The sequence below is a fragment of the Camelina sativa genome, chromosome 3 (genome assembly GCF_000633955.1).
Source record: "Camelina sativa cultivar DH55 chromosome 3, Cs, whole genome shotgun sequence".
NCBI classification, from domain to species: domain Eukaryota; kingdom Viridiplantae; phylum Streptophyta; class Magnoliopsida; order Brassicales; family Brassicaceae; genus Camelina; species Camelina sativa.
Genome location: NC_025687.1, coordinates 14936853 through 14948594, shown reverse-complemented (window position 1 = coordinate 14948594; position 11742 = coordinate 14936853). Strand labels below are relative to the sequence as shown.

At 37.0% G+C, this 11742-nt stretch overlaps 4 protein-coding genes across 4 annotated transcripts in view; 3 read left to right on the top strand and 1 right to left on the bottom strand.

Annotated features, from left to right (window-relative positions):
* LOC104777135 (putative F-box protein At1g30930) lies at positions 325-2004 on the top strand. The gene has a single exon (XM_010501345.2). The coding sequence runs from the start codon at positions 387-389 to the stop codon at positions 1866-1868; it is 1482 nt and encodes a 493-aa protein (XP_010499647.1). The 5' UTR covers positions 325-386; the 3' UTR covers positions 1869-2004.
* Positions 3531-4999, top strand: LOC104778985 (putative F-box protein At1g30930). Its single transcript, XM_019240221.1, has 3 exons — positions 3531-4623; positions 4691-4880; positions 4972-4999. Exons 1-3 carry the CDS (start codon positions 3531-3533, stop codon positions 4997-4999), a joined length of 1311 nt encoding a protein of 436 aa, XP_019095766.1.
* On the top strand, positions 8765-10187 carry LOC104778984 (putative F-box protein At1g30930). Its single transcript, XM_019241790.1, has one exon. The coding sequence runs from the start codon at positions 8785-8787 to the stop codon at positions 10156-10158; it is 1374 nt and encodes a 457-aa protein (XP_019097335.1). The 5' UTR covers positions 8765-8784; the 3' UTR covers positions 10159-10187.
* The window catches only part of LOC104778983, a 1617-nt gene continuing 1038 nt past the window's right edge, over positions 11164-11742 (bottom strand). The window contains exon 3 of the mRNA XM_019240218.1: positions 11164-11256. Coding sequence (XP_019095763.1) covers positions 11164-11256 — 93 coding nt within the window. The remainder of the gene's footprint in view (positions 11257-11742) is intronic.

The window sequence follows — 11742 nt, the reverse complement described above, 5'->3', positions numbered from 1 at the left end:
AACAAAAAAACCCACCAAGTTCACTTGTTTATACCAAATCATTGCTGAATCTTATCTTTCCCTTTTTTTCTTTTTTTTTTTGTCCAAAGCTGAATCCTATCTTTCCAAAAACCATGTCTTGCCATTGAAATATCAAATATGTTTCGATCAACACAAAAACAAGAAGAAAAAAAAAAAAAAAAAAAAAANAACAAGACATTAAAAAAGGTAAATAAAAAATTGGATGGTTAATTAAAAGCCCATGCTTATTGGGTCTTACGTTAGTGCCCACCCTGATTAGGCCCACCGCCCTAAACTTTTTATTGATTAGGTCGAGATCTTGAGTCTGTCTGTGGCTGTGCGATTTGTTTTCTCTCTGAAATATCTTTCTCCGTCCAACTCCGATCATGGATAGTGGAAAACCTTTTGATTCCATTCCAGATGATCTCCTCATCAAGATACTGTCGAAATTGCCAGCAAAATCAATAGCTAAGTGTCGTTCCGTGTCGAAGCGATGGAAGTCCTCGGCTCTAATGAGATCTGGATTCCACCGTGACGATTTCACCGACTTGTATCTAACCAGGTCGAAACCTCGTCGACGACTCTTAATTGGGGTACAAAAACCACAAGAAGGTGAGTGGAGCTTTTACTCAACTCCTCAGCCTCAGAATCCATCTGAGAAGTCTTCTCTTGTAGTATCCGCCGCTGATTTTCATATCAAGTTCTCTAAAGGAACAAGCGGGTACAATTGTAGCTATGCCTCTGGATTGATCTATTTCCATAAGATGTGTATCCCAAAGGAAGATGAAGATCTAAAGCGTGTGATATGTAACCCTCTCACAGGTCAGTATGTGATCTTACCTGAACTTAGAGGTGGTGTTTCGCATAGCTATTCGTATAGCTATTTAGGGTTTGATCCGGTTGACAAGGAATTCAAGGTATTGTTCATGACTACTCGTGAATTTATAGCTTCTAGTGGTACAGATCATTATATCTTGACACTGGGAGCTGAAGAATTGAGGTGGAGGAAGATCAAATGTCCTTTTACACATGAGCCTTTTTGGGAAAGGATCTGCATCGATGGTGTTTTGTATTACTTAGCTCAAGTTGGAAGGTCTTATGTGATAGTTTGCTTTGATGTTAGGTCTGAGACATTCAAGTTCATAGGCGTAGAAAGACATTTTGATGAATTGATAAACTATAAGGGGAAACTATGTGGGATTGATTTGAAGTATGGTTATGATGGTGGATTCCCCGTTCAGTTGAGTATGAAGGTTCTAGAGAAGCGGGAATGGTCCAGCTATGTCTACTCTTTGTCGGATGATCAGAGTGAAGGTTTTAAGGTCAAAGAGAATCTATCCGTTGTTGGGGTGACTACTTCAGGTGAAATTGTTTTGTCGACGAATTCTGCGTCTAATCCTTTTTATGTTTTCTATTTCAATCCGGAAAGGAACATTCTCCAAGTTGTTGAAATGCAAGGTGTTGGAGATAACTGTGATTGGAGATATGCCTTTGTAGAAGACTATGTAGAGGATATTAGTGTTACTGATGCAATGCAACTGAAGTTAGCAGCCCCTTTACAACCAGGCCGAAACATTGTTCCCGAGAGGCCAAAACCACAACAACGCCGAGATACGTCTCTCTACCTCTCCAAGACTTCTCAATCTGTGGAAAACGAGGAGCAAAATAATGTTCCTGTGAGGCCAGAACCACAACGACGTAGGGACACGTCTCCTGATCTTTCCAAGTCTCCCCAATCTGTGAAGAACAAGGAGCAGAACGGGTGCGGATCATCATCAGCTAACCTGCTCTATCGCTCTGTTAGCTTAGCTATTTTATGTTTTGGTACACTTAGCTATGTTTTTTTTGTCCAAAAAAAGAAAAAATAGTGTAGCTCTGTCATTCGACTGGCTTAGCTAAAAAGCCTAAAATTTTCATCGTTCCCTGTGTCTCCTCTTTGGCTCTAAATTTGTCTGATCCGAAAACTTTTAAACAATGAAACAGAGACAATATTCATGGAGTTTAGATACATCTTGCAATGGTAGCATAGTTTTACAGCATAGAGTATTGACAAATTTTGTCTAAAAGGATCTAATATCTGTCCAAGTGTTGTTACAAAGCAATAATAGATGTTAAGAGACTAGCTAGGACTTGCCTGCTTTGGACATGCTTGGGTCTAAATTGGTACAGGATTCCTGACAACTTTATTCAAAGAACCCTAGATCACGTTATGGGACTATTAAGAGCAGAACCGAAGGAAAGCAATTGAATATGACTGAGAACTTCACAAAGTGATCTGGAGCATAATTTGGATCCATATTCCACAGGTCTTAGTCTCAGAGGCTGCCACATAATGACATAACAGCAAAGATGTGAGCTCTTCAGCACAGTGACAATCATTTAAAATAGAGTCAAAGCTATAAGACAGGCAAAACGTATATAAAACCTGAATCAAAACGAACAAGTCGACAAGGCTTCGCAACGAGGTTTGTAAACCATACCAGGAGCTCTAACCACTGAAAACGCAGCCAAAAGGTTAATGGCACAGTGACAAGAATGATTTGAGAATGTGAAGGAGTTAAAGTTGGAATCTAAATCTATGGCTCCAACTTCAATGTCAGCTTGTAATTTAACTCCATAATTATCGATAGAAATGTTTGTTTAACTCTCAAATTTTTTACATTTTTATATGAATTTGAAAGGTTAAAAAGTGTTAGTATAAGCCTGTTGAAATTTATTTAACTTCTGCATCTGAAACAGAGTCTACGACCAAACCAGAGGAATCTCTCTGATGGTAAACTGACGACAATACAAAAAGCGTTAGCCACTTAACCCATATCACTCCCTAATTATGTTACTGTTACACGTAATTTATCTACATTGTGTTTTCAAAAAGCAAATTACTGTTTTATCTACATTGTGTTTTCTTTAGACTCTTTTTTCTTCTTCTAATGTTATTGTTTGAAAGTACTTTATAGTATTCTTGTTTCCTTTGACATTGTTTTTACAAAATTACTAGACTGATACCGGAAATAAGAGCTGTTTTTAATATCTAATTTGTGCCAGTCTCTTACTTTTTCCGGCCTAAATTTTGCAACAGTCCTCACTCCTCACTTAATGATCATACAGTTTACTACTTTGTAGACCATGCATGTCGAGAATCTTAGGGTTAATGTTATAAAGACAAGTTAGACAACATAAGTTGCAACATCTATACATACGCCTACCAGAACAGAGCACATCTACATCTCAAAATTTGATGCTCTGTGTTTTTTAGAAGATGAATAAAATGTACAGGTTGTGTTTGTATTCTCTCTCTGTAAACAGTAAGTTATTAAAGTTGTATTTTATAGGTGAAATAGTCTTGTAGATCACGTAACCAGCGCTATCAGCAAGAGGCACTACTGTTGGGCCTTAATTAGGTTAGTGCCAATCTCCGAATAAGTTCAAGTGCACCACCGCCTCCTAATTAGATAAATAAAAATCATCTAATTAGGTCGAACATTAAAAAAAAAAACTAATCCAAAACTATACGTATCTCCTGGTCGATCATGGTTAGTGGAAAAACTTTTGATTCCATTCCAGATGAGCTCATTCTCGAGATATTCTCGAGATTGTCTACAAAAACAATTGCTAGGTGCCGCTGCGTGTCGAAGCGGTGGAAGTCCTCGGCTCTCATCAGGTCAGGATTTCACCATGAGGATTTCACCGAGTTAACTCGTCCACGTCTCTTAATTGGAGTAAAAAAAGAAGGTGAGTGGAGCTTTTACTCAACTCTTCAGCCTCAGCCTCAGAATTCATATGAGAAGTCGTCTTCTCCCGTAGTAGCCGCCACCGAGTTTCATTCCAAGTTCTCTAAAGGCATAAGCGAATACAATTGTAGCTATGCCTCTGGCTTGATCTATTTCCATAATATGCGCATCCCAAGGGAAGATAAAGATGTAAAGCGTGTGATATGTAACCCTCTCACAGGACAGTATGTGATTTTACCTGAACTTAGAGGTGTTTCGTATAGCTATTTAGGGTTTGATCCGATTGACAAGGAATTCAAGGTATTGTTCATGACTAATCCTGAATATATAGCTTCTAGTGGTGCAGATCATTATATCTTGACACTAGGAACTGGGGAATTGAGGTGGAGGAAGATCAAATGTCCTTTTACACATGAGCCTTTTTGGGAAAGGATTTGCATCGATGGTGTTTTGTATTACTCAGCTCATGTTGATTATGATGGTGGAAGAAGTTCTCATGTGATAGTTTGCTTTGATGTTAGGTCTGAGGCATTCAAGCTCCTTGACCTGAATCGCCGTTTCGATGGGATGATAAACTATAAGGGGAAATTATGTGGGATTTATTTGGATTATGCAAATGATGGTGGATTTCCCGTTAAGTTGAGTATGAGGGTTCTAGAGGATGTCGAGAAGCCTGAATGGTCCAACTATGTCTACTCTTTTTCGGCTCAGAATGAAGTTGTCAAGGTCAACTATGTCTACACACTTAATCTATCCGCTGTTGGGGTGACTGCTTCTGGTGAAATTGTTTTGTCGACGAATTCTACGTCTAATCCATTTTATGTTTTCTACTTCAATCCCGAAAGGAACACTCTCCAGAGTGTTGAAATCCAAGGTGTTGGAGGAGCTAACTGTGATTCAAGAGTTTATGTCTTTGTAGACTATGTAGAGAATCTTAGTGTTAATGATGCAACTAGTAGGCGAAAATATTAAGTGTGCAGACTATGTAGAGGGTCTTATTGTTAATGATGCAATGCAACTCAAGTCAAGCCCTTTACAACTAGAAGGCGAAAATATAGTTCCCAAAAGGCCAGAACCAGAACGACGTAGGCATACATCTGCTGACCTCTCCAAGTCTTTTCAATCTGTGAAGAGCAAGGAGCCTAACAAGTACGAATTATCAGCTAACCTGCTCTTACGCTCTGCTGGCTTAGCTATTTTATTTGTTGTTTTGTATTGTTTGTTTTTTCGTTTTGTTTAGCTCTATCATTCTGCTGGCTTTGAGTTAAATTTGTCACATATGGACACATAAGATCAATAACGCCTAATCAATAGTCTGACGATTATTCATTTGTTATGATTTACAATATATTTCCCTGTGGTTTCCCCTTTGGCTCTAAATCTGTCTGATCCGAAATATTTTCTTGATTAATTGTGTAAGGACAAATCAAAAAGCTGATTCTAAAGAATTAAACAAAAGACAATATTCATGGAGTTTGAAATAGGACAAGCTTTTGATAACCATAAAAGGTGATAGTGTCCTCAGCTAATGCGGCAATCCGTCAAATAGAATCATAGAAATGTTTGTTTCAACTCTCCAAAAATTTAATTCTTATGTGAACTTTTATTAATCTGAATCATTATTTGGTTAGAACGTGTAAGTTTAAGCATATTGAATTTTATTTAACTCTGCATCTGATACAAAGTCTACGACTAAAACACAGGGGAATCTCTCTTATGACAAGTGAAAAATACAATATTACAAAAAGCGTTAGCCACCTAGGCATATCACTCTGTTTGGCTTACCTTACAATTTTGTCTTGACTTTTTTTCATTTCTTCTGGTTTTGACTTACATGCCCTAATTTTGTTACACGTTTACTTGGAAATCTGAAGCAAGTGAATGTTTTATCGACATTGTGTTTTCATAAAATCGCCTAGCTCAAGATTTTTGATTTTTCTTTCAGGACTTAAGACCTTAATTAGCAGTATAACTTGGAGCTACAACAATATCATAGAACATTCTTGCTTCTCCAACTATTGTAATCTTGAACTCTCGGAACTAAAGATGAACGAAACAAACAGAAAACGTAATGCCCACGAATATTTATAACAAAACTTGGTTATAAGATTCCAAACGATTCACTATCTTGAGAGAACATATTCCAAGACTCTTACATCATTGTGAGAGAGACCGCATGCAAATCATCACTAATCAAAAATACCAACTTATTCTTATCTACTCTGTTTCTTAACAGAGAACAACTACAAGTCTACAACGTAGGCCGTAGCATGACGTCCATAGCAGGACCACCATCGTCATTCTTCACAACTGTATCCTCTAAGCTAATTCCACTCTTTACCAAGAAGTGATACATACAAATTGACTACCACATCAAATGTACCTAGAAAATAAAAGAACGCCACAGTTTCGTGAAACCACAACAAGTTTGGAACTTGGAAGCCACGTAATGGTACGTTTAGGTCAAATCGATCTGTTTTACTCAGTCTGAACTAAACGAACCGAGCAAAACAGAATAACAAAGGTTACTGATTGGTTTATATGACTTTAAACCGCAACCGAACTGATGTTTGCCCTATGGGATGTTTTGTACTCTCTCTCTCCATCAGATAACCAAATACAACACAGTGATCATGGAAAGAGGAGATTCAGATTCCATCCCAACTGATCTCATTAATTATCGGAACTGATGTTTTCTTGCGTTACCACTGGTTTGATCTATTTTTCTAGTATGCGGATTTCAAAGAAAGAGGATGAGGATGCAGTGCCTGTCTTATGTAACCTTATCACCCGAGAGTACGCCATCTTACCTTTCTTGATGAGGTACAATACTTTTTTAGGGTATGATCCGAGATTGACAAGCAATTCAAGGCATTGTTCATTGCCTATCCATGGTGTTCTGATCGTCATGAAGTTCCAGTAGGAACTGAAAAAATGGGATGAAGGAAGATCCATTGTCCCTTTACCCATTATCCTTCTTCTCAAGCTAAGGGAATATAATTGCATCAATGGGGTTTTGTATCACTTTGCTGTCAAAATTGTTCAAACTTCCGATGGTGGTGATGAAAAGTGTGAGGATGTGATTGTTTGCTTTGATGTTAGGTCTCAGAAATTCAAATTTAATGATGTAAATTTCCTTTCAAGTACATATGACATTAATATATTGATTTTGAGAAACTATAAGGGTAATTTAGGTGTGAATCTGTTTAAACTGAATAAACTGTTACAATTGATACCAAGATCGGCCTCTAGACACAGCTAGATCATAACCGTCTCCTCAAAGTCACATAAGACTCTGTTTCACAACAAAACAACATAAAACCTTTTTTTCTTCCTTTACAAGTATATAAGCACTGAAGAAGATGAGCTATTTACTCGCACATGTTCCTTTCTTATCATTTCTTTTTATGTACACCTGATGAGGCTTATCAGAATCAGACGTTTTGTGACCCTCGTAGAAGGTTTAACCTTGAGTTGTGTATGTGAGTTCTAGAGGATGTAGACAAAACTGAATGGTCAAAATATGTCTACCCTACTATGATTTCATCGTTGGAGTGACTGCAACATGTGAAATTGTTTTTTTTTTTCTTCTGAGAAGTGTACATCTAGACCGTTTTATGTTTTCTACTTCAACCCCGAAACAAAAACCCTCCAAAGTGTTGAAATCCAAGGTTTGGAGGAGGGTAGTAGAGTTTTCGCTATGTAGAGGATCTTAACGTTAACGATGCAAAGCAACTCAGGTAAAGCTCAGTATACCAATGCCTAGATATCAATAGGAAAAGGTCCACAACCACAGCTACTCCATCAGTGAAGAAGAATAAGCAGCCGACATCCTGCAGAATGAGGACATGTATTGATTATTTTTGTTGGCTAATCTGATAATTCATGTTTAATAATCTAAGCTACTTTAGTCGTGAGTGTGACTTCTCATTACAGGTTTTGTGTGGGTTTTACCCCTATTTTTGTTGAAGTTTTGCTCTTGTATTATACCAGAAGCCATTGCTTCAAATACAGAGCATGGTAGAGAAAAAACAGAGAATGAAAAAGTGGAAAACTTCTCAATTATTCTCGACAACTTTGCATTACAACATTACACACAATTATATAGAGTGCTACGGTCGTAACCGTTCGATTAGTAACGGAAACAACGCAACTTTTAACATACACCTATTCATGTAGCATATGACCGAACTCAATTACCACTAACAATTTTTTCTTAGCTTGTTTTTATAAGTTTTTTAAGACCTCTCTATTGTATTGTTGTTTGCTTTGAATTTTTTTAGCGCAATCAACTAGAAAATAATCTCACATGGAAAAAATTAGCTCAAGCGGGCAGTAACATATGTAACAAGGAAAGCTGCACTGTGCCAATCTCTTACTTGAACCAGCCTTTGTTTCAAACTCTTGTCAGTAAAGCCGAGGAAGAGTTTGGATTTAATCATCATGAAGATACTTTTCTCTCTGTTCTGTTACTTTTCACACTCCAGATCAGAACATTAAACCACTCTTCTTGATGCTAAACGAAGCCTATATGCTCCTCTTTGTATGGACACATTTACATTTTACTATATGAACACAATGTTGTTTAAACATCACCAATTTTACTATATGAACACAAATATGAGAGGATAGTTGTTTTCAGTCCCGTCTCTATATTCTTTTGACCCTAGGTAAACTGAATTTGTTGGACCCTATCAAGGGTTTTTGTTGGTTTTTTTCTGAATTTTGGAGTGAACCTAGTTGTTCAAATCAAGGGTTTTACCAACTTCACTTGTTTTCAGTTTTCACCATATGACTGCTGAATTTGCAAAACCTTGTTTTGCCATCAAAATATTTTTCGATCAACACAAAAATAAAAGTAAAAAGTAAATAAAAAATTGGATGGTAAAAAGTCAATGCATCTTGGGCCTTAGGTTAATGCCGATCCTGAATAGGTTCAAGTCCACCACCGCCTCCTAATTAGATAAATAAACATCATCTAATTAGGTCGAACTTTTTATAATAATCCTAAACAATCTATAGAGTGAGTCTGTGCGACTTGTATTGTCAAAATATGTTTCTGCGTCCGACCATGGTTAAGAGAAAAACTTTTGATTCCATTCCAGATGATCTCATTATCGAGATATTCTCGAGATTGTCTACAAAATCAATCGGTAGGTGTCGTTGCGTGTCGAAGCTATGGGCGTTCATACTGTACCGTCATGATTTCACCGAGTTGTTTCTAACCAAGTCCTCGGCTCGTCCACGTGTCTTATTTGTGGTCAGCCAACGCCTTGATTGGAGCTTTTACTCAACGCCTCAGCCTCAGAATCCATATGAGAAGTCTTCTCTTGTAGTAGCCGCCACTGATTTTCATACCAACTTCTCTAAAGGCTTAAGCGATATCGATTGTAGCTATGCCTCTGGATTTATCTATTTTCGTAATTTTCATATCCCAAGGGAAGATGAAGATGCAAAGCGTGTGATGTGTAACCCTCTCACAGGAAAGTATGTTATCTTACCTAAACTTGGAGATATTTCAAGGCATAGCTATTTAGGGTTTGATCCTCTTTACAAGGAATTTAAGGTATTGGTCATTAGTGTTTCTTATTCAAGTGTTATTCATTATATCTTAACACTGGGAACTGAGGAACTGAGGTGGAGGACGATCCAGTGTCCTTTTAAACATCTGCCTTGTGGGAAAAATATTTGCATCCATGGGGTTTTGTATTACTCAGCTCAAGTTGATCAAGGTGATCAAGGTTATTATGATGATGTGATAGTTTGCTTTGATGTTAGGTATGAGAAATTCAAGTACATAGGCTTAGAATGCTGTTTTGATGGATTGATAAACTATAAGGGGAAATTAGGTGGGATTAACATTGAGGAGAATTTTGCTCCTTATCTTGTTGAGTTGAGTATGTGGGTTCTAGGGGATGTTGATAAACAGGAATGGTCGAAATATGCCTACACTTTGTGGGATGAGAGTAATGTTGCTATACATAAAGGGGATCTTTCTGTTTCTGGGATGACTGCTACCGGTGATATTGTTTTGTCAATGAAATATGCAGATAATCCATTTTATGTCGTCTACTTCAATCCGGAAAGGAACACTCTCCAGAGTGTTGAAATCCAAGGTGTTCCGGCCAATCGTTATTCCAAAGTTTACGCCTTTGTAGACTATGTAGAAGATCTTAGCGTTAACAATGCAATGCAACTCAAGCCACGCCTTTTAAAACTAGTCCAAAATTTCGTTCCCAAGAGGCCAAAACCACGACGACGTCGGCGTAAATCTCGCGACCTCTCCAAGTCTTCTCAATCCGTGAAGAACAAGGAGCAGAACATGTACGGATTATCAGCTAACCTTCTCTATCGTTATGCTGGCTTAGCTATATATATTTTTGTTTTATTTAGTTTATATTTTTTGTTTTTTTTACGTCTTGTTTAGTACTATCATTCGACTGGCTTATAGCTAAAATTGTCACATATGGACATAAGATATATCAAAACGCCTAATCAATAGTCTGATTATTCATTTGTTGTTATGATTTACAATACCTTTTCCTGTGGTTTCCTCTTTGGCTCTAAATATGTCTGATCCGATATTTTTTCTTGATTAATCGTGGACAAATAAAAGACAAGACTCATGGAGTTTTGAAATAGGCTAAGCGTTTGATATACCTTGCAATGAGAGCATAGTTTTTATCTACACCATAGAAAGTGATTGGCATATTTTCTATAAGGATTTTTCTGTCAGAAGTCTTAGGTGAACTGGTTTACATTTCCTTTGAACATACTTCATACTTGGGTCTAAATGGGCACGATCCTTGAGAATTTAATTCATCCGGGAATCAAGAGAACCCTGGATAACGTTATGGGGATATTTAGAGTAGAACCGCAAGAAAGAAAAATAGAATTGTGATGATAGTTTTCGTCGATGTTACATCTATGAAATGCAAAACTTCCAGCAACCATTGAGGACTTTATGTACATAGTCACTAGTCACTACTACGAAATAAAATCTTATGTACATAGACTTTAAATGGTTAAAGCCCATGCATCTTGAGCCTAGGTTAGCGCCCACCATGAATGAGATCTAATTAGGGCGATCGAACTTTAAATTTGTATTATCTCCGTCCGATAATTAAGCAAATACAACGATGATCATGATGAGAGGACAATACTCATCAGATTCCATCACTATTGATCTCAAAACGAACAAGTCGACAAGGCTCCCTCAACAAAGTTTGTAAACCATAGCAGGAGTTCTAACCACTGAAAACGCAGGCAAAAAGGTTAATGGCACAGTGACAAAAACATTGACAAGAATGATACGAGGATGTGAAGGAGTTGGAATCTATATCTATGGCTTCAACTCCATAAATATCCATAGAAATGTTTGTTTCAACTCTAAAAAAAAAAAAAAAAAAAAAAAAAAACCTTTGGGTTTGTTTCAACTCTCAGTGATAGTTTTATTACGAATCTGAATCATTACTAGGTTAACAAGTATTAGTATAAGCATATTGAATTTTATTTGACTCTGCATCTGAAGACAAGAAAAAACAAACAACAAGTGTTAGCCATAACTGGCTGTGTTACACGTTATGTAGCTCCTTGAGAAGCTTCTTCAGGGTATCAAGCGAACTTTGGAAATAGCACGAGACTGTGTAAAAGCAAAACCGAAAGAAAGAAATCGAATTTGATATAAGAGTAATGTCTTCTTACTAAAACATTTGAACATTTAACAAAACATCTAAACCAGTGATATGTGAATATATAAATTACTCAAACTCATTCGTATATGGTTAGAACTGGAAATGTTTTAATTTCTCCGCCCATGAAGGTAGCATTACAAACCATTCACACACGAGAGAACATATATGAATAAAACAATTATAGGATAGGACAGATCTCTTCAATATTCTAGTTCTTCAATCAATAAAAAAAAATTGACAAATAAAAACCATCATACTAATTCAATCATTCCACGTTAGTATTTCAGTTCCACATTATTCAAAAAAAAAAAAAAAAA